The sequence below is a fragment of the Fistularia commersonii genome, chromosome 4, assembly GCF_037954325.1.
Source record: "Fistularia commersonii isolate RoL2024-O1a breed Wild chromosome 4, RoL_Fcom_v1.0, whole genome shotgun sequence".
Taxonomy (NCBI): Eukaryota; Metazoa; Chordata; class Actinopteri; order Syngnathiformes; family Fistulariidae; genus Fistularia; species Fistularia commersonii.
In genome coordinates this window covers 14,290,844-14,312,059 of record NC_141287.1, presented here as the reverse complement: position 1 = coordinate 14,312,059, position 21,216 = coordinate 14,290,844, and the positions used below count along the sequence as shown (strand labels likewise).

General features: G+C 43.6%; 3 protein-coding genes and 1 long non-coding RNA gene across 5 annotated transcripts; 1 reads left to right on the top strand and 3 right to left on the bottom strand.

Annotated features, from left to right (window-relative positions):
- Positions 1 to 7,226: 7,226 nt before the first annotated feature.
- On the bottom strand, positions 7,227 to 9,587 carry LOC147234796 (uncharacterized). Of its 2 annotated transcripts, none has more exons than XM_086144601.1 (3): positions 9,468 to 9,587; positions 8,842 to 9,125; positions 7,227 to 8,046 (listed from the first exon to the last, which is right to left on the bottom strand). In XM_086144601.1, exons 1-3 carry the CDS (start codon positions 9,475 to 9,477, stop codon positions 7,708 to 7,710), a joined length of 633 nt encoding a protein of 210 aa, XP_086000727.1. In that variant the 5' UTR covers positions 9,478 to 9,587; the 3' UTR covers positions 7,227 to 7,707. The 2 variants fall into 2 exon arrangements, with proteins under 2 accessions (XP_086000727.1, XP_086000728.1); XM_086144602.1 differs by having other exon boundaries at positions 8,938 to 9,125.
- A 2,729-nt stretch (positions 9,588 to 12,316) lies between these two features.
- On the bottom strand, positions 12,317 to 14,762 carry LOC147234795 (uncharacterized). The gene is made up of 3 exons (XM_086145498.1): positions 14,610 to 14,762; positions 13,983 to 14,263; positions 12,317 to 12,915 (listed from the first exon to the last, which is right to left on the bottom strand). Exons 1-3 carry the CDS (start codon positions 14,641 to 14,643, stop codon positions 12,562 to 12,564), a joined length of 669 nt encoding a protein of 222 aa, XP_086001624.1. The 5' UTR covers positions 14,644 to 14,762; the 3' UTR covers positions 12,317 to 12,561.
- A 2,064-nt stretch (positions 14,763 to 16,826) lies between these two features.
- LOC147234794 (uncharacterized) lies at positions 16,827 to 19,826 on the bottom strand. The gene is made up of 3 exons (XM_086145497.1): positions 19,700 to 19,826; positions 19,073 to 19,353; positions 16,827 to 17,672 (listed from the first exon to the last, which is right to left on the bottom strand). Exons 1-3 carry the CDS (start codon positions 19,731 to 19,733, stop codon positions 17,283 to 17,285), a joined length of 705 nt encoding a protein of 234 aa, XP_086001623.1. The 5' UTR covers positions 19,734 to 19,826; the 3' UTR covers positions 16,827 to 17,282.
- Positions 17,630 to 20,515, top strand: LOC147234793 (uncharacterized). The gene is made up of 3 exons (XR_015106056.1): positions 17,630 to 17,693; positions 17,947 to 18,155; positions 20,010 to 20,515. It is a non-coding gene; the product is annotated as an uncharacterized LOC147234793 (long non-coding RNA).
- Positions 20,516 to 21,216: the final 701 nt, after the last annotated feature.

The window sequence follows — 21,216 nt, the reverse complement described above, 5'->3', positions numbered from 1 at the left end:
GAGCGATGCGTCAGAATGTGTTGCCATACAAGGTCTCAATTTAAATGAATAAAAGCCTGAAGCCAAACCCCAGCTGTCCTGTTCCACAACCACCCCCACACAACCGCCAGAAGCCTCTTGCATCAGAGGAGGAAATTTCCTCAAGGAGAGAGGCTTAGATCTGATGAGGATGTGCTGTTTTGGGGTCGAACGCCAGGGCAGGGAGCGGTCCGCAGTGGGTCCGTCTGCCCGACCGACCCTCCGAACCTGCAGATCGCCAGCAGCGATGCCAGGAGCAGGGGCGTCTCCCCGCTCGGTGAGGCAAAGCTCAAAAAACAAAAAGGCTTGTCGACTCAGTGCTCTCAGGCGTGTAGCCCAGACGGACAAATTGCTTATTTTGCCTTCATTCCTGTGCTTCCTTTTCCCCCCCTTCAGATGTTCCTCCAGGTTGGAGGTCACTCTCATTGTCACTGCTACGCCTCCATGTGAAATGAAAATTCTCTCAAACGTGTCTCGAAAAAACACGATGAAAAGGCTACATCCCTCTACATGATAACTAAACCCACCAACTAAGTTAGCTGCAGCTTTTCTCACAGCTCATTTTTATTCCAGGATGAATCTCGTGGCTCACCCCAGCGTAGTCACGCGATGTACGATCGGGGATTTATACCCAACATCTGCAAAAAAAATTTTTTCTTCTTTTTTTTTTCTTTGCATCCGTGCATACAGAAAACAATAGCGAGTAATGAGATGCTCAACAATCAAGTGTTCATCTGTTAAATATTGAATTCTGTGTGCGTGTGTGTGTGTGTGTGGTCCACTCACCACCTGTAGCGTCTGTTAATGGTCAGGGTGAAAGTGTTCTGCGAAACTCTTGTCACCCTGTGTCTCGACTGGCGAACGAAGGAGTTGTCACTCTGCGATGTTGGTGAGATTATTTTTTTACTCTGGAAGGCTGAGAGATGCGTATGCATTTGCATCTTCCCATACTGGTTTAGCTGCACTCCAAAAATCATTGGAATGTGGACGGTATATGCACATCATGTATTTGAAAGTACACCGTCGTTCCCTTGACTTCTTTTTCTTCGTCTTCTTTCGACTTTTACCTTTCAGGGGTCGACACAGCGAATCAACTTTCTCCATCTAACCTCATTTTCCGTATCCTCCTCTCTCACACCAACTACCTTCATATCCTCTCTCACTACATCCATAAATCTTCTCTTTGGTCGTCTATTGACCTTCTGCCTGGAAGCTCCGATTCCAGCATCCGTCTACCAATATATTCACTATCCCTCCTCTGTACATGACCCAACCATCTCAGTCTGGCTTCTCTGACCTTCTCTCCAAAACATCTAACATGTGTCATCCCTCTGATGGACTCATTCCTGATCCTATCCATCCTGGTCACTCCCAAAAATAACATCGACATCTTCATCCCTGCGAGCTCTAGCTCTGCCTCCTGTCTTTTGGTCATCGTCACTGTTTCTAGACCATTCTAGACCTTCCATCTTCGAACACCTCTCCAACTGCTTGAACCTGTTTCTTTACCTCTTTTCCACACTCTCCATTGCTGTTAACTCTTGATCCTTAGTACTTGAAATCCCCCACTTTCTTGATCTCCACCCCCTCACCGTTCCACCCGATTTCCTCTCATTCACACACATTTATTCTGTCTTGCTTCTGACTAACCTTCATTCCTTTCCTTTCCAGCGCATACCCCCACCTCTTTAGAGTTTCCTCCACCTGTTCCCCGCTCTCACTATGGATCATCTGCAATGGCATTGCAAATTCAAAAAAACTTTATTTGTCCCCTTGAGGGCAATTACATGGCCTCCAAGGAGAAAAAACATATTTTTGTCTTATCAACCGACACCACTTGACGCATTTCTTGTGCGTGTTCAGTACTTTTCTATTTTTTTGCGACTCGCAGGTGGTTGCCAAGCAGGCCTGGAGCAGGGGATTATGGAAATACAATGGACGGTAATTATCGGTTGACATTTTCTGCCGTCAATCAAGGAGAATCTCTGCTTGTGTGTATGTGTGTGGGTGGGTGTCGTTTGTGTGTGTGTGTGTGTGTGCGTTAATGAGTTAATAACTGTCAAGAACAAAGTTGAATAAAGTGGCTGATGAAGAAAACAAAGAGTTGAAAAGGGTGAGTTTTTTTAATAAATAGTTTCAGAGGTTGTGTTCCCTCTGGAATGTGTGTGACAGACGTACCTTATGGAAGGACTGGTTCCAGAAAATACACACACTGGTAATTAACTGGATCTTTTACTGTTTTTCTGCATCGTCACACAGCCAATGACATGAGTTAATAATACTAAACATATAAACATATCCGTATAATTAATGTTCTAAAATAATTTAATGTTATACAATAATATTGTATTAGATAATAAGATAATAATTAAATAACTGTGATGATTATATATGATTAATAGTTAATTCATTAATCAATAATGGTGCGTGTGAGATATTTCCTTCTGCGTCATCATCTGGCGAGTGAGGCAAGCTCTTGGTTTGGCCTGTGTCCACATCCAAGGACAGGGGGGAGAAGCTCTCAGATGTTCCAGAATAAAGAATAATAATTATGAAATGACAATAAATGATGGACAGGCAACGCCTCACGTTGAAAACGCAGCGGCATGACGATTACCGATTGATTGGAAAAAAAAAAAAAGGACGCCCTGCCCAGCTTTAAGCTTGGATTCAAACCATCCAAATGGTGAGAAGAGCCTCATCGTTAAATGTTTACTGTTTAATGTAAAAGTGCACTTTACTGCTAATTTGCACTCTGTTATTATTATTATTATTTTGTTAATTTCATGTCACCGTGGGATTGTGAGAAACGCCTTCTCCATTCTTCTGTATGTCCAGTACATGCGGAGAAGTGGAAAATAAAGCTGACCTTAAACTTTGCAATTGATACATATATATAGGCCACCCTTGTCTATAAGCGGCAGGTGTCCACGATGTAACATGAGATATTTACACTGAAGCACTTTGTTTTAACTTTTAATCAAATATATACTAGTAACATCCAAAAATACCTACTGAAAATGCTTTTTTCCAAGCAGTGCCTGTAACACGGCGGATGAAAAGATTAACAAGTAAGACAAGAAAAAGTCCATCCATCCATTTTCTATCCCCGCTTTGTCGCACTCCAGCTGATCACTGGTCTTCCTCCTGCGCACCAAAATTAAAGTTGTCTTCTTCGGCGTCGGAATTGAACGGCCTCAGAATTTCATGTTTGTTTCATTGGTCCGATGTGACGAGGCTAAATGTTTTGGCGGCATAAAGCTTGTTCGCCCAATAACATCCATAAATTAGCATCGTTGTTTAAGCCACAGCATTCAAAGCGGGTAAATAAAGTAGCTTAGAGTCCGGAAATCACGATCAAGGTTTTAATGAAGTTTAAACATTTCAGCATTTTTCACAAAAACGCTTTTTCCAAATGAAGCGTAGTTTGTTTTGTTTTTTATATGCTCTTTTAGGAGTTTAACTGGAGAACCTTCAGTCAACCTCCACCTGATATATGTCATTGTGTGCATTGTACAACAATGTTTCACCGCAGCTCAGAGTGAGACATCTCACTTTTCCCCAAATTTCGATGCACTCACAGCAAGTGACCCGAACAGATGGGGGACGCAGCGGCGACCAAAGCAGCGCCAATGGCGACCAAACAGTCCAAAGTTTGGGAGCGTTTGGTGTCTGATCACGTCCCCGAAACCGTTTATTGGTCCCGTTGGTCTTTTTAATCCAACCCGCCAAAGATTGGTACAGAATCCATACTTGATGTGAATGAATGATTGGATCAATGAATGTGGGAGCTCAAATGGTAGGTTATTTCATTTTTGGAGCTACTTGAGACTTTTCCTGAGCTGAATGTCACAGATTGGTTTTGTGATTTAGCCTTTACTGTGGGCATATTGACAATGAGCTGGACGTGAAGCTTCAAGGGAAAAATCGGTTCGTGCATGAAATACAAGCAAACGTCAGAGCCTTCAAAACCAAGCTGGTTTTATTTTCAAAGCAAATGTCAGACAACGTTCAGACAATTGTCAGACGAATCTGATATGTGCTGTTTATAAATGCGGTTTTTTTTTTGTTGTTTTTTTTTTGTTTATATGTATCGTATCTTATGGTGACCCGGCCCATCCGTCAAATTTTAAAAGTCAATCCGATCCCTGAGCCAAAAAAGTTTGCCCACCCCTGATGTAGGCACTTTTCTCAATGGGAAAGAAATGCCAATCATTTCCACTGGCAATCTTTGCTGAATATGGAATTAAATGTTTTGTTTTACAAAGTTTGTCATGAAAAGAAAGTGTCTCCCATTGCTGCAATAGATGTAAATAAGAGAGATTGTTTTTCGTTCGTAATCTGACCAGTCAACCAGTTGTTACGGTGGTCCATCAAAAGTCGACAATTAAAATTGTCGCGAGTTGCAGTTCATGTTCCTCTACTGGAACTCAGGAAGGGCACTGTAGAATTTAACCGTCCTCACAATAACAAGAGTACATGTATGTACATGGTTTGTACGGTCAGTCAACAAGTACCTTCTCACTGATGTTTCTCACATCATACTGAGATTATGGCCCATTTAGATTGATTTCAAGTTGAAACAAATCCCGCTGCCGACCAAGGGATGCATGGTATGACTGTGGTATGACAAAATAGATATTTCTAAACAAAATTACGAAACGCCCTTCCCTCAGCACATGGAGCTCAGGTGCCTCCAGGCTGATTACTATGTGGCCTTTGTGATCCAGGACATCAGTTACCTGGTGAAGGTCACCGACATGCTGGAAAAAATGGCTGAAGGGGTGAACAGTCCATAGGACTTTAGGGAACCAGGTACCTCACGAGGGGCCGACATGAAGGTAAAAACTGTCAATAGCTCACGAGACCAGTCCCTGTCAAATAGGGAGAATAAAGAATAATAGAATAAAGTGTAATTGCACATCCAGCACAGAAGATGGCAGTGGTGCTCTTATTGTCTGCAGAGAGCATTAGCTCGGGGGTGTTAGTGCACCAAGTGTGCACACACACTGCACAGAGAAAACATGCCGAAAATCATTAACAATCATCCCGCTTTGTGAGAGCTACTTCAGTAAACCAGCGAGCACTGTTATGTTAATAAGTGTTGATAAAGTTATTCTTTGTTGCAAGTTGATATATATTCTTTGTTTTATGTCAGTAAGGATACAATGTTGTGCAGAGGTGTACATGTAACAATTTATGGACAAATTATGCTATACAAATGATTACAAAAAAGTATTTAGTCAGCCACCGATTGTACAAGTTCTCCCACTTAAAAAGATGAGAGGCCTGTAATTTTCAGGCCTTTTCAAAGCGGGGATAGAGGGACAGAATGCGAGAAGAAAGAAAAAAAACAAGGAAATCACATCATCTGATTTTTAAAGAATTTATTTGCAAATGATGGTGGAAAATAAGTATTTGGTCAAGAACAAACATTCATCTCAATACTTTGTTATACACCCTTGGATGGCATTGACAGAAGTCCAACGTTTTCTGTAAGTCTTCACAATATTTCGAAAGGGGGCCAAATGCGTAACAGAAAATAATACTGGAACTCAGCAGACATGATGCAGTGATCACAGCTGAGAACAGGGGGCCCTGTAGAATTAAACCGTCCTCAAAATAACCGGAGTGCATGTATGTACATGTTCGTACATGGTTTGTATGGTCAGGGAACAAAACACGAGTATCTTCTCACTGAGATTTCATACTGAGATCATGGTCTTTTTAGATTGATTTCAAGTTGAAAGAGATACGACTGCTGCCCTAGGGATTCGTGGAGTAAAGTAAGCGGTCTGTCCAGACAGTTCACATCACCATCATGTTGACTCTTGATGAAATCAAGACGAGGCTACGAGGCAACAGGGAGAAGGAGAGAACCTGTCCTGATGCCCCGACTTATTCTTACATTTATGATATTTCTTGCCATCCAAGTTATGTCCTGTCTGAAGTTCACTCCAGTGCCCTCAGGCATTGCCGGTAGGCGCATGAAAATATCATTCCGAGTTCGAATGAAGATCGGTGTCTTCATTGCGAGTGTCCAGGACCCCTGCGAGGGGCCCTCTTCAGTAGTTAAACGTCTGAAACTGCTTTTCAAAAAAAAAACGAAGCCTCTTTTGAAACCCGAGGGTTTCTTGATATGTGGACCCTTGTAATGAGACCTCGATGACACCTGAGAACCATTGCTTCCTCGAGGATCCCCTTAATGCGTTACTTCTCAAATAGTGGGGCGCGCCCCGCTGAGGGGGCGCAGTGCAGGGCCAAGGAGGGCGCGTGGGACGCCCGGGGAACATGCTTATTTTTGCTGTACCAGAATGAAGCGTAAGTTCACATGCACAGTGGGTGGCAGTGCCGTTCTCATTGTCAGAGTGTGCGCAGAGTATTAGCTCGACGGTGTAGGTTTTTTGCACCGAGTATGCGCACACGCAGCAGGAGATATGAAGTGCAACCATGGAGACCATGGAAAATATTTAACAGGGATGAAAAGAATGGTGGTCAGAGGCAGAGATAATGAAACAAACCGGTCACCCAGCTAAGACGAGGAAATATGACAACGCGGATGTAGCAACTGCCTTCATTATGACTACAGTGGGAGATGTGGAAAGACCGGTATGTTTGCTGTGAGCTGAGAGTTGCAGTGCGATGCTCCAAAAACCGTTTAAAAAAGCTGTGCATTGCAAAACATGCTCAATGTAGCCATTCATCCTGACTTCACCCTGACTTGACCTCATTTTGTAAAAAAAAAAAAAAAACAGTACAAATTGCTTTAGTCATTTTTCTTTTGTAGGATAAAGTGTAATGTTACTGATCAATTTGATTTTATCTTTATTATTTCAGGCAAAGTGATGCACTTAAAAACTTTTCTGACACAGACTTAAAAGCAATGTTAGTAAAGTTATTCTTTGTTGTGAGTTGATCTATATTTTGTTCTTTTTTTCTTTTCTTTGATGTAAATAAGCATACAATTTTATGCAGAGGCATATATATAACAATTCTATAGACAAATGATACTATTTATAGTTGCAGCAGAGAGTGTGGGTGGCGAAGTTTTCTTCTTCCTTAGGGGGGTGTAACAGAAAATAATTGAAAAGCACTGCCCTAATGGTTTCTATCCTCTGGATAAATCAAGCCGGTTTGTTCTCTTTCACCCCCAGTGATGTTATGTAAGCAAATTTAAAGATTATAAACTAGTCCAGTGACGGTGGGGGTTAGGAATGATTGAATGAATGCTTTATTGAGAATTAAGCTCTATTCAAATATTGTGTGCACACTGGGAAGAGGAGAAGAGAGAGAGGAATTTCTCGTCGTGCAGTCTTAAGCTGTGACAACAGTTGTTATCATTCCAGGGAGGAGGAGCACTCCTTGAAACTAGTAAATGGACTGTGAAAATAAAGACCTATGAGTACAACTGAATCCCTTGCAGTCTTATCACCACTGTTAGCATAAATGAACAGGATGAAATGTTGCTAAATTAGCATTACACTTGGCAATTAGCCCATTTTCCAAAACATTTCAAACACATCAGATGCAAAGTCAGAGGACTTTACCGAAACCATATGAGCAATAAAAATGGCAACCACTAGACAGAATAATGCAAGATGATCGGAATTCTAGCTCTCATTCTCTTTATGACTTATTTGTCTTTCAGCTATAATCATGTTTTCAACTTGATGGCTGGAGGCCACTAATTCACTTCTCCCCAACGAGTGACGATGCAAAGAAATCGCGCTCGTTCTGCATCTGCATGCGGAAGATCTTGTTGGCCTTCTCGATCTGCTGCTCGGTGACCAGGTACTTGTTGAGCAGCTTCTTGTAGTATTTTTCCGGGTGGCCGTCCATGTTCTCCTTCTTCCAGGTGAAGTAGGCATTGCAGGTCGTCTCCTTGAGCTGATTGGCCAGCCACACCCAGAGCCGGTTGCAGGGCAGGAGGGCCACTGCAAAATAAATGGGGTCTTCTTTTTCCATGATGTTCTTGTAGTCAGACAGGTACTTCTCCATGGCTGGAGTCGGGATGATCTCTGACACACCCTGAGACATGGAGGCAGACGAGTAAGTTATTGTAACTTACTGATGTAAACTCCAGCTTGCCACATTATTGAAAATATCCATCTAAAAAACTTTTTATAAATTAAAATAATGCTGAAAGTAAACTCGGCTTCTCTTAGTCTCAGCTGTGTATTAGCATGTTATTATTGTATAGTTTGAACCACAGACACTCCGCTTCAGTTCTTATTAGCCGTGTCCTCGCTAACTAGTGTCCCATATGACTTGTATTAAGCTAGTTGTATCCCTGTGTTAACCTGCAGGAGAGTAGAACCCTGAGCACATCCAGGCACTACGACCTGCTCCTCGACAGATCCGTGAGCTACCAATGCCATCGGCTGTTTTACAGGTGAGAAGCGGCGCCTTTAAGTCTGTTCTCCCCTGAGGCCAGTGATGTCCAAAATGACTTTCTCCTCGCGCAAGTCCGCCTCTGTAACAAAGGGATGAGTCCACCCCCCGGGACAAAGACGAACCTTTGGCAAAATAATTCCGGACCCATTGGGTCAATGGGTGAAATGGGTCAAATTGACCCTTAACATAATATGAGGGTTTAAAAACTCCACACAGCTGAACCAGAAGCGTCAGGGAGCACCTGACAAGGGTACACCACTGACAGGACATCCTACATAAGTGAAGACACTGCGATAAGCATCACACACTCTGGACATGAAGACCTGCTGAAGACCTCAATACTACCGTGACACACAAATGGAAATGAGATGGCAGAGATTACTCTTCCCATGTAGCCGTGTGAAGGACAGAGTCATGACACTGTTTTACCCCAAGCTTGAATTTCTTCAGTGTTGCGATGGCGTATTTGTTGTAGCTCTGGAATCGGTCCTTCATGAACTCCTTGAGGTCGGTAGGGGTCTTCACCTTCTCAACCATCTTCTCCAACATGGCAGTGACCTTCACCAGGTAGCCTATGTCTTGGATCATGAAGACCACGTAGTTTTCGCCTTGGAGGTCCCCGAGCTGCATGTGTTGCAGAAAGGGCACATCGAGCGTCTGCTCGGCCAAGTCCTCACTCTGACTCCAGAGGAGGTCGTAGACGTCGGCTTCCCCTAAGGACAGAAGCAAATCCACCGTCATAAACCGGGACTGCACTTCTGCAGGGCTGTGCTGTCATTGTCGCAGTGAGCTTGTTGGCTTGCAAGTGGACGGATCCTGATCGGACCCATGACAAAACAAAAAAGAAAAGCAAAGGCAGTATGGAGGCACAGCTCGGGAACTCAAACTCCACACTGTTCATGCTGACAGTCGTTCACAGAACCCCTTCGAAGCGTTCACATTTACGCCCTGACTTGCTTTGTTGACCAGTTTTCTTGATACAACACAACATGACAGTCAGCACAAACTGTATATGTTCAGATTTTTTTCAAGTTAATGCCAATAAAGTAACTCACTGCTCTCCATCTGTGGTCCGTGGGGTCTTGGCTGACCGGCAACAGGCACCGACCTCTGGGCAGCTTATGGTTCACGAAGACATAAATTTGATTGCCCTCACCCCTCTTTAAGTACTGACCAAGTGGATGGATTTTTTTACTTTTTTCACTTTCAAGGAGAAACAATCCTGCTTGCCCTTCACTGGACTTCCCCTAAGTCTTTTGTTATGTCTTTTAATAAAGTACTTCCTTTCACCCTCTCAATCCAGGAAATCACCTGCTTAAGGCCTATAGGACAAACTTGCCGCTGACCATAATCAGCAACGATAATCAGTATTCACACACACACACACAACATTACACAAACTCACTCCTCCATTTTACAGCAAAGCAGCATTGCAAGTTTGCCCCCGTCATATGAAAAAAAATGCACAATGTAAAAAATTACATAGCAATACAACTTTTAAGCGATAGGTGGTGAGATAAACACAAAGATGGCCCCTCGAGCTACAGAAGCTACAAGGAAGGCACATATGAGATTGCTCATGAGTGAAATCATTTACATGGACCACAGTGGACTGACCATTCATTCATAGGACTGTCCGTTCGTCTCGACTCCTTTTCCAGGCTTTGGCGGTGCGTTGCCCGGATCGCTCCTAGGAACAAACTGCCCCTGACCATGTCGTCCTGGTTCGGAAAAGCATCGTGCATCTGTTTTCATTGTCGGGTTTTATCCACAGTTCCCTGGATCAGGGAATGTGTCTGTGTCAGCAGACCCAGCAAAAAAAAAAAAAAAAAAAGGAGAACTGGAACGCAGGTGGAAGACGGACTGGGTTTTCTTTAAGCAGGGTCTCTGTGCTCTCTCTCATTGGTGTCCTTTATATTCTCCTGCCTGGCTTATCCCAAGCTTCTTGATCTTCCTCTCGAAGTCCAAGAGCAAGGTTCATTGAGGACTCTCTCCTGACACTGGGTCCTGGGGGGCGCTGTCAGAGAAATCATACACTGCTCAAAAAAATAAAGGGAACACTTAAAAAACACATCCTAGATCTAAATGAATGAAATATTCTTATGAAATGCTTTGCTCTTTACACAGTTGAATGTGCTGACAACAAAATCACACAAAAATGATCAATGGAAATCAATTGTATCAACCCATGGAGGTCTGGATTAGGAATCACACTCAAAATTGAAGTGTAAAAACAAACTCCAGGCTGATCCAACTTTGATGTAATGTCCTCAAAACAAGTCAAAATGAATCTGTGTTGCTTCCTGAGTGGACACTATGATTTCACAGAAGTGTGATTGACTTGGAGTTACATTGTGTTGTTCAAGTGTTCCCTTTATTTTTTTGAGCAGTATATAATTTATGTATCGTATTGACGAGAGGGTCCTGCCCCCATTACCCACTTCTAGAGTCTCTCCATTTGAGAGCGCTGCTTCATTGAACATCGTCATTGTACAGTATGTAGTATACCTTCACCTTAAACAACTTCACTTCCTCTAACTTTATTCCTCAAAGTTTCTTCCTCCCTCCATTATTGTACATGGTCACCCTGAAAGATAAGGTTGCGAAAAACGGAATTGTCACATTCACTTCCGTAAACCTTAAACAAAAGTAGTGAGGCAATGAAAAGCGAGGAGAACTAGTCTCAAGGGGAAACCCCTGGCAGCGCTCATTATAATCCTTCAACCTGCTATGTAGAACTCGAGGAATTCCGGCATTATTTCACACAACCTCGGGTTCACAGTTCTCATCAGGAGTGGCAAGTGCTTGCTTCCTCTAAATGCAAGAACAGTGTTGAAGATAGGAGGTCCTGTCAAACAGTGGTTGGTCTAATCTCACAAGCTGGATGTTGAGACACTGAAACAACTGCATTCATTTATGACGCTTTGTCAGAAACCAGGAAACCAAACTGTTTGAGTGACCTGTTCCATGGACCAGTCCATGGAGGGTAGCTTTATCACGACAAACTCGAGTGACTAAGCAGCAACCGTGGTCATCATCTACAGCTGGCGTGGACGGTTGCGCACTGACAGTGGATGTATGTCTATTTATGCCAAGTGAATGAGAGCGGGAATAGTTGTGTGTCTCTATATGTGGCCCTGTGACTTACCAGCTTTATTATCAAACTTTATGTTTTGTCATCTATTACTCTGGTTTCTTGTGTACATTCACAGCTTGCAGGAGGAGAGCACCACTTGGGAGGAGACATAAGGAATATGAGGATAGCGGGAGTTGAGTCCCAGCTCCCCAGGCCGGAGCTGATAAGGACTTGACATCTCCTCATTTCAGAAGAAAAGTAGTACCATCACATGTTCAAGTAGGTGTAAACAGCCAAGCGTGGAGGAAACTGGACAACGGTGACTCACCTGAGCCCATGTTACCAAATCCCTGTGCGGTTGGCAGGTGTTGGAGGTCAACTCTATCAGCACTGCCCTTCTAAGGAGGCTGCTGCTCATTCCTGCCTCTAACAAGCAGGAGGAAAGCGCTGAGTCCTTCATATTCTTTTCAAGTCTGACTCATCGAAAACCCTCTCTCCTCCTGTTCCCTCCTCCATGCGAACACATTATCATGGTGCACTGTACACCACAGTGTCTCAGTCAAACCCTCACACCGTACAAGGCTACCAAGTTGACCTGGACCTGGTTGGTAGTACCTGCAGGAGAAAGTTGAAGTACCCTAGATGGTAAATCTGTTGCTGAAAGAGTTCAATCGTTGTTGGTTCAGTTTGTGCTGAGCTTGTTTTGGTCACATCCTCAACCCTCCTACCAATCCATCCATCCATTCTCTACCGCTTATTCTACTCAGGGTGGAAACCCATGGAAACACGAGAACATGCAAACAGAAAGGACCCCTGGTAGAATCAGTAAATTTCTGTATTTTATTGGTCCTCATCCTTATTAAAAACAACAAGTAGTCTCAGCCTGGTGTTTGACAAGAAGTTTTCCCGGTATTGTTGCCGTTGATACAGAGCTCCATCATAAGATCTGGGTACATTCTCTAACAATACAAGCCCTTCGACTGACAAACAAAGTCTACAAAGACTCCAGATGAAACCAACTGTGCTGATGTTTGCTGGACAATGATTGTCAGCCAAAGACAGCGAGGGAAATTCTATTTGGACTTTTTGAATTTCAACGGGACATAAGAGCTGGCAAAGAAATTGCGCTCATTCTGCATCTGCATGCGGAAGATCTTGTTGGCCTTCTCGATCTGCTCCCCAGTGACCAGGTACTTGTCGAGCAGGTCCTTGTAGTGTTTTTCCGGGTGGCCGTCCATGTTCTCCTTCTTCCAGGTGAAGTAGGCATTGCAGGTCGTCTCCTTGAGCTGATTGGCCAGCCACACCCAGAGCCGGTTGCAGGGCAGGAGGGCCACTGCAAAATAAATGGGGTCTTCTTTTTCCATGATGTTCTTGTAGTCAGACAGGTACTTCTCCATGGCTGGAGTCGGGATGATCTCTGACACACCCTGAGACATGGAGGCAGAACAGTTAAGTATCAAGCACAAAGAGGGCGATCTCTCCCTGTACGTTGGGTACTTGATCTCCTGCATACTTCAAGGTAGTAATGAGGAAGAATATTTGAAAACAACAATGGCTAAAACGTTGTGCGGATAAAATCAGAAAGAGAGGAAGTTGATTCAAAGTTTGGCAACCGAGACTTCACCTATATGACGTTCTTAGGATTGGAGGTTCATGTCGGTAATCAAAAGTATCACGCTTCAAAAACTGCAAATGGCCAGGAAGCATGGAGCAGCTGATGGAGGAGGCCAGCTCTGTCCTCAGACGTCCCCTTGCCACCATAGAGGCTCGATATATATTATATATATATTATATCTTATATTATTGTGCAATATTTTACCATGGGTTACATAGTAGTTCTGTGGAATACTACTCTGCCATTCTGTAAATGGGTGCATTCCAACATGATGTGACAGGTTTCCTCCCACCTACTCATAACAGTTCACAGTTTCGACATGTATACATTTTCTTCCCACAATCTTTAAATTGTTTGAATTTGTCTTTTTGTCCTGACACATCTCATCCGCTTCTTCTTTTCCCATTTTTGTGACCTTTAGTTCTAATGTTTGCAATGGGCGTCTCTTCCCTACGCTTTTTTATTTTTCATTTCTTTTCTTCCCTTTCCAGTGAGGTGTCCATCAAATGGCCATGATTTCATCAAGAGTCATCTTGATGGTGCTGTGAAATGTCTGGAAAGACCACTTACGTTACTCCATGAGTCCCTTGGGCAGTAGAAGTATCTCTTTCCACTTAAAATCAATCTAAACGGGCCATGATCTCAGTATGATTTGAGAAACTTCCGTGAGAAGATACTCATGTTGTGTTCACTGTCATACAAACCATAAACAAACATGTACATACATGTACTCCTGTTAATGTGAGGACGGTTAAAGTCTACAGTGTCCTTGTTCTCAGCTCACTGCATCATGTCTGCTGAGTTCCAGTAGAGGAACATGGTTGTTGTTCTGTCAGGTCCGTTCTGCTGTCAGTCTAACAAGTGATCGATGGTTCTTACCGCCATGTGGAACTTCTCCAGAGTCTCCTCGGCATAACTCTCGTAGCTTTCGAATCGGCCCTTCATGAACTCCCTGAGGTCCTCTGGACTGTCCACCGTCTCAGACATCTTTTTCAGCATGTCGGTGACCTTCACCAGGTAATTGATGTCCTGGATCATGAAGGCCACATAGTAGTCAGCCTGGAGGTCCCCGACTTCCATGCGCTGTATGAAGGGCGTCTTGTACGTTTCTTCAGCAATATCTATATTGTCCCCCCACAGTTTTTCGTAGACGTCCGTGTCTGCAGAGACAAAGAGAACCAAACACAAAAGAGTAGTCGCATTACTTTCAAACAGCACAATACCTGCTTGGTTTTCATTCCTCTCCATGTTGTTTCCATGGGCAGCAACTCCTCTAGTTTCACATGAACCAGAACAACACATCGACCAAAACCTGTTTGCTTCAGGTACAGCATAGAACAATTGGCGATGACAAAAATTCATTGAATACAATTGTCAGCTGTCCAGGCAAGGATTTGATCTGGAGCTACGTTTGACATACGTTTGCAAGAGTTTTCTGGCTGCCCATGATCACAGTTACAGACTGATAAATAACCGTCGAACCCGGAGGAATCCTGAGTTACTCACGAGGCCCAGATCGTCTTTGTGAGGGATTGGCCATGTCTTCGTTTGAGGATGGAGCGATTCGTCACCGTCAGAAGAAAGTGATTCGGGTCTGGGTGCTGTGAGCTTTATCAACCTTTGTGCCGCCTACATAACCCGGAGGTTTTATTGCCACACATCGGAGTTCCAAGGAATCTGGAGGTGTTTCACTGTGCTCATCATTCAGGTTTCTTTTTCCTTTTTTTCCCTTCCAAGACAGGTTCCTGTCAGCAGTTGTCACTCTGTGAAATGAATGGCGTGTTCTTTTTTTCCCACCAAAGTTTTGTGATTTTCATTAGTTTTTTTTTATGTTAAGTGAGGCACACAGTGATGGTGCCTCATGGTAGGGGGCGCCGTTGATCCCCGGGATCCTTCTTACTACTCAGATACTGAATGATAGAATTAGCAATAGCAAGCTACGGTAAAAAGTTAGCAAGTCAAGTGCAGGCATCCGGCTATTTTTTTGCCGATCTCATCGGGCTGTATAGCTCACAAACGGTGAGGGATGAATGTAAATCTCCTGGATAGCTTCTTAACTTTTTTGGGCCAGAAGGATCTCATTCAAACTGTTCCTAAGGGGACAAAGTTACTCGAGCCGGTGGTCGCCGTTCCGGCTCCAACAGCATCGGTGGAGCGGTCTTTCTCGGCATCGAAAAGACTCAAAACATACAGTCGGAACAGGACCGATCGAGGACGACTGTCGTCACTAGCAGCGATTTCCATTAAGACAGAGAGACTTTTAGAACTGAAGAAAGAAATGGAAGACTTGTACAAGCAAGTTATCGATGCTTCAGAGGGAGCGGCGCATGGATTTCATTTATAAGTAAAGGTAAGAGATAATAAGGGTGTTTTTACATGTGCTTTTTTTCATGCTACAGTTTTTGTATATGTAAAGAATGCTGATATGATATTTTAAACAAAATATGTTAACTGCTGCCACTAAAATGGTGAATAAGCTACTCTGTAGGGTTCATATGTTTGTAAATCTGACTAGGATGATCTCAGGGCCTCACCAGCCATGAACCTCACCGCACGTCACTGGTTTTCACATATTAGCAGGACACGCCTCGGGATTCACCACCCACACCTGACGGTTGAGAAATCTGTTCTCCACCTGAGCGCACCTTGACAGGCCAACAGTTTGTCGGCTGACGACCCCATTTCCATGGAATAAAGTTTCATTTGGCTGGGAAATCTTTCATTTGTTAAATAGAGCTTTATTATATCAGCTTCATTTGAACCTTGATGATCAGCCAACTGATTTCCTCTCTCTATCCCTAAATCTGATCCCCGTCAAGCTTTATTTCAAAAGCGAAGTCAACCCCTCGACAACAAAAGCTGCAGGGAATTTTCCAAACAACTACAGCAGTCATGGCCTCCCTTCTCCAAAACGGAGTTGAATGAGATCAAGTGATTCTGCTGATCTAGTTTGTAGGGCCTGCAAGAGAACGACGGAGTATCTCAGATGGTAGTGTGGTACTCGCGGAGATCCAGCTGTGTCGTTTTCGGCCAATGTTGGAGTTGTTGTGGTCTGTCTCGCCGTAGATCTCCGCACATCAGCTGTAACTGGTGAGTCCCTCCCTCCAGATCTCAGTGGACGCCGAGGTCAGGATACTGATGTTACATCTTCCTGGACACCATCAGGCACTTTCCTTCAGTTGCTAAACACCTTAGACTGCATCCAGACCGGTTTGAGACCTGAGGGTTTCGGGGAGAAACACAATGGGATTTTCAGTCCAGAGTGAAGCGTCGTCTTAGCCTCCGTGCTCGGTGGACCATCGGAATGAAACCTTGATGAGACTTGAGAACCACGGCTTCACCCCGGCCTTCATGCTTTCTGTTCTCTGGGCAAACCAGGCCGGTTCGCTCTCTTGCACCTCTCGTGTTCAGGTGATTCCTGACATCGTGCCAAATGACCAGACCACCATTACAGGTGCTCAGTTGTGTATTTTGGTTTGAAGAAAGTCATGATCTTCTTATGCCACTTGGTGATACTGATATTTGAAAATGTGCTGTTGGAAGGGCAAGGTCCTGGTAAGAGAAGCAATTTACCCCCTGGGGAGCTATGAAGCATCCTGATTCCCATACTGATTCCTATCATAAAATAGGATACGATGATCCAACTGAAGGTAAGAAGAATTCTTGAACTTTCGAGTCCTGCTTCTTCCTCTTCTACTCCTTTCGGCTTTTCCCTTCAGGGGTCGCCACAGCGAATCAACCTTCTCCATACTGGAGCTATATTTGACATCCCTGTAGGAGTTTTCTGGCTGCCCATGATCACAGTTACAGACTGCTAAATGACCATCGAAACCCAGAGGAACCTGCTGAGTGACTCACAACGATTCTTCGCCAGAAGAAGGTGGTTCCCTGCCCTTGATGGGAACATGGTGACTCATTTGAGATGAGTCATACAACGACCAGAAATGAGATCCAGATTTCAAACACTGAGTTTCTGTATTTTATTGGTCCTCATCTTTATTAAACACAACAACAAGTAGTCTCAGCCTGGCGTTTGATGTGAAGTTTTCGCGGTATTGTTGCCGTTGATACAGAGCTCCATCGTAAGATCTGGGTACATTCTCTAACAATACAAGCCCTTTGACTGACAAACAAAGTCCTCAAAGACTCCAGATGATACCAACTGTGCTGATGTTTGAGTCACAGTGATTGTTGGCCAAAGACAGGGCAGGAAATTTGATTTGATTTTTTGAATTTCGACGGGACATAAGAGCTGGCAAAGAAATTGCGCTCATTCTGCATCTGCATGCGGAAGATCTTGTTGGCCTTCTCGATCTGCTCCCCAGTGACCAGGTACTTGTCGAGCAGGTCCTTGTAGTGTTTTTCCGGGTGGCCGTCCATGTTCTCCTTCTTCCAGGTGAAGTAGGCATTGCAGGTCGTCTCCTTGAGCCGATTGGCCAGCCACACCCAGAGCCTGGCGCAGGGCAGGAGGGCCACTGCAAAGTAAATGGGGTCTTCCTTCTCCATGACGTTCTTGTAGTCAGTGAGGTACTTCTTCATGGCTGGAGTCGGGATGATCTCTGACACACCCTGAGACATGGAGGCAGAACAGTTAAGTATCAAGCACAAAGAGGGCGATCTCTCCCTGTACGTTGGGTACTTGATCTCCTGCATACTTCAAGGTAGCAATGAGGAAGAATATTTGAAAATAACAATGGCTAAAACGTTGTGCGGATAAAATCAGGCAGAGAGGAAGTTGATTCAAAGTTTTGCAATCTGAGACTTCACCTATATGACGTTCTTAGGATTGGAGGTTCATGTCAGTAATCAAAAGTATCACGTTTCAAAAAATGCAAATGGCCAGGAAGCATGGAGCAGCTGATGGAGGAGGCCAGCTCTGTCCTCAGACGTCCCGTTGCCTCCATAGAGGCTCGATGAGGATGACCAAGCTCACCATCAGGAGGAACTAAGATAGATTGGCAAGTCCTTCCTTATTGCAGCTGTCACATTCAACGACACACAGACCACAAAACAACGGAACAAATATGATGGAGCTAGAGCTATAACTCATACGTAAGAACAGTATTCAATGGATCTTATATTATTGTGCAATATTTCACCATGGGTTACATGATAGTTCTGTGGAATACTACTTTGCCATTCTGTAAAGGAGTGCATTCCAACATGATGTAACAGGTTTCCTCCCACTTACTCATAACAGTTCACAGTTTCGACATGCATACATTCTCTTCCCTTTCGTTCATCTTTAAATTGTTCAAACTTGTAATTTTTGTCCTGATACATCTCATCCTCTTCTCCTTTTTCTGTTTTTGTGATCTTTAGTTCCCTTTAAAATGTTTGCAATGGGCATCTCTTCCCTTTCTCTGCCCTCTTCCCTTTCTGGAATTGGAGCTTCCAGGCAGGAGATCTCGAGGAAGACCAAGGAGAAGATTTATGGACGTAGTTAGAGAGGATATGAAGATAGTTGGTGAGAGGAGGATACAGAGAATAGGGTTGGATGGAGAAGGTTGATTCGCTGTGGCCACCCCTGAAGGGAAAAGCAGAATGGCAAAGTAGAAGATTTCTTTTCTTCCCTTTCGAGTGAGGTGTCCATCAAATGCCCGTGATTTCATCAAGAGTCAACGTGATGGTGCTGTGAAATGTCTGGAAAGACCACTTATGTTACTCCATGAGTCCCTAGGGCAGTAGAAGTATCTCTTTCCACTTAAAATCAATCTAAACGGGCCATGATCTCAGTATGATTTGAGAATCTTCAGTGAGAAGATACTCATGTTGTGTTCACTGTCATACAAACCATAAACAAACATGTACATACATGTACTCCTGTTAATGTGAGGACGGTTAAAGTCTACAGTGTCCTTGTTCTCAGCTCACTGCATCATGTCTGCTGAGTTCCAGTAGAGGAACATGGTTGCTGTTCTGTCAGGTCCGTTCTGCTGTCAGTCTAACAAGTGATCGATGTTTCTTACCTCCATGTGGAACTCCTCCAGAGTCTCCTTGGCATAACTCTCGTAGCTTTCGAATCGGTCCTTCATGAATTTTTTGAGGTCCTCTGGACTGTCCACCGTTTCAGACATCTTTTTCAGCATGTCGGTGACCTTCACCAGGTAATTGATGTCCTGGATCATGAAGGCCACATAGTAGTCAGCCTGGAGGTCCCCGAGTTCCATGTGCTGTATGAAGGGCGTCTCGTACGTTTCTTCAGCAATACCTATATTGTCCACCCACAGTTTTTCGTAGACGTCCGTGGCTGCAGAGACAAAGAGAACCAAACACAAAAGAGTAGTCGCATTACTTTCAAACAGCACAATACCTGCTTGGTGTTCATTCCTCTCCATGTTGTTTCCATGGGCAGCAACTCCTCTAGCTTCACATGAACCAGAACAACACATCGACCAAAACCTGTTTGCTTCAGGTACAGCATAGAACAATTGGCGATGACAAAAATTCATTGAATACAATTGTCAGCTGTCCAGGCAAGGATTTGATCTGGAGCTACGTTTGACATACGTTTGCAAGAGTTTTCTGGCTGCCCATGATCACAGTTACAGACTGATAAATAACCGTCGAACCCGGAGGAATCCTGAGTTACTCACGAGGCCCAGATTGTCTTTGTGAGGGATTGGCCATGTCTTCGTTTGAGGATGGAGCGATTCGTCACCGTCGGAAGAAAGTGATTCGGGTCTGGGTGCTGCAAGTTTTTAACTTCCCCTCCTCAGGAAGTGTGTGTGGCAGACACACACACCCACACACACACACACACACACACATACATCCTGAGGCCTTTTTTTTTTTACATCCAACAAAGTCTGTTTCAAAACTGTAGGCGTGTTTTCAGTTATTTCAATGTACATCAGCACAGTACTTTTTTTTACTGTTTGATGAGTTTATTTTCTATCTCATTAGATGTGCCGTTGGAAAATGCCAACTTTCACCCAATCAGGATTGGTCCAAAAGATAAAGGCTGTCCATCAGTGCCATGGTTCCAAGCAAACTTAAACACCATCTCTTCACTTCAAGATAATAACACGGACTATTTTGTTTATCTACATAAACAGACTGAGAAACAGGCAGGGCTGTTGAAGATGAGTGAGAATGCTCTGAAATCTGTCTAGTCCAGGGGTCGGCAACCCGTAACACCCAAAGAGCCATTTGGACCCGATTTCCTCGGAAAAGAAATGACTTTTTGACGTCTAAAATAAAGGTACCACTGTATATGTTGCTTTTTATTACCTTTACACTTTGTATAAACAAGTGTGTGGTGTGTTGCTTCTGAAATTCACAAAGTATTACAGAGAAAATTAAATTTTATTTATGTAATGAACTCATTTTGAGCTTTTAGCGGAGCCTTGACCTGAATTTTAAAAATAAATCGGGAAAAAATCACTGTCAGTAAACAATAAAAAATAAATATTTGCAAAATATCTTCATAAATATTATTTTACCTGGTTTATGGGACTTCTGCTCCTGAACTTCTGCGCACAGCATCTGCAAATCGGGACTTTACCGGCCGGCGGGTATACCGGCTTCCGCCAGTGTGACGTTATTTTGAGCGGCAAAAAATAAGTAATATAATTTTATTTAACATTTCAGGATCACAATAATCTTCCAACTTAGAACTTAAAGTAAAAAAAAAAGGAATGAACACAAATGAAATATACCTCAATTAAATATTTATCATTTATTTTCTCAAGCCACTCGGAGACGCAGTGTAAAGATGAAAGAGCCGCATGCGGCTCCGGAGCAACGGGTTGCCGACCCCTGGTCTAGAAAGTTGCTGAATTCATGGCTAAATCCAAACAGCCACACACCGTGGCAGAGGCATTAATACTACCTGCCTCCAAAATCATCGTAGAAGAAATGCTCGGCCCTAACGCAGTTGAAGAAATAGCCCGAGTCCCGCTCTCAAATAATACCATTTCCAGAAGTATTGATGACACGTCTACAGACACTGAAAAGCATCCTCTGGAAAAGCGGCACCTCGGTGGGAAATTCGCATCGCAACTCGACAAATTTACGGATATTAGATACATTGGATTTCACACTAAGTGAATTGAGACCACAGTTTCATTCTATATTTCATTAAAAAAAACATTTGTTTGACTTTTCTAAT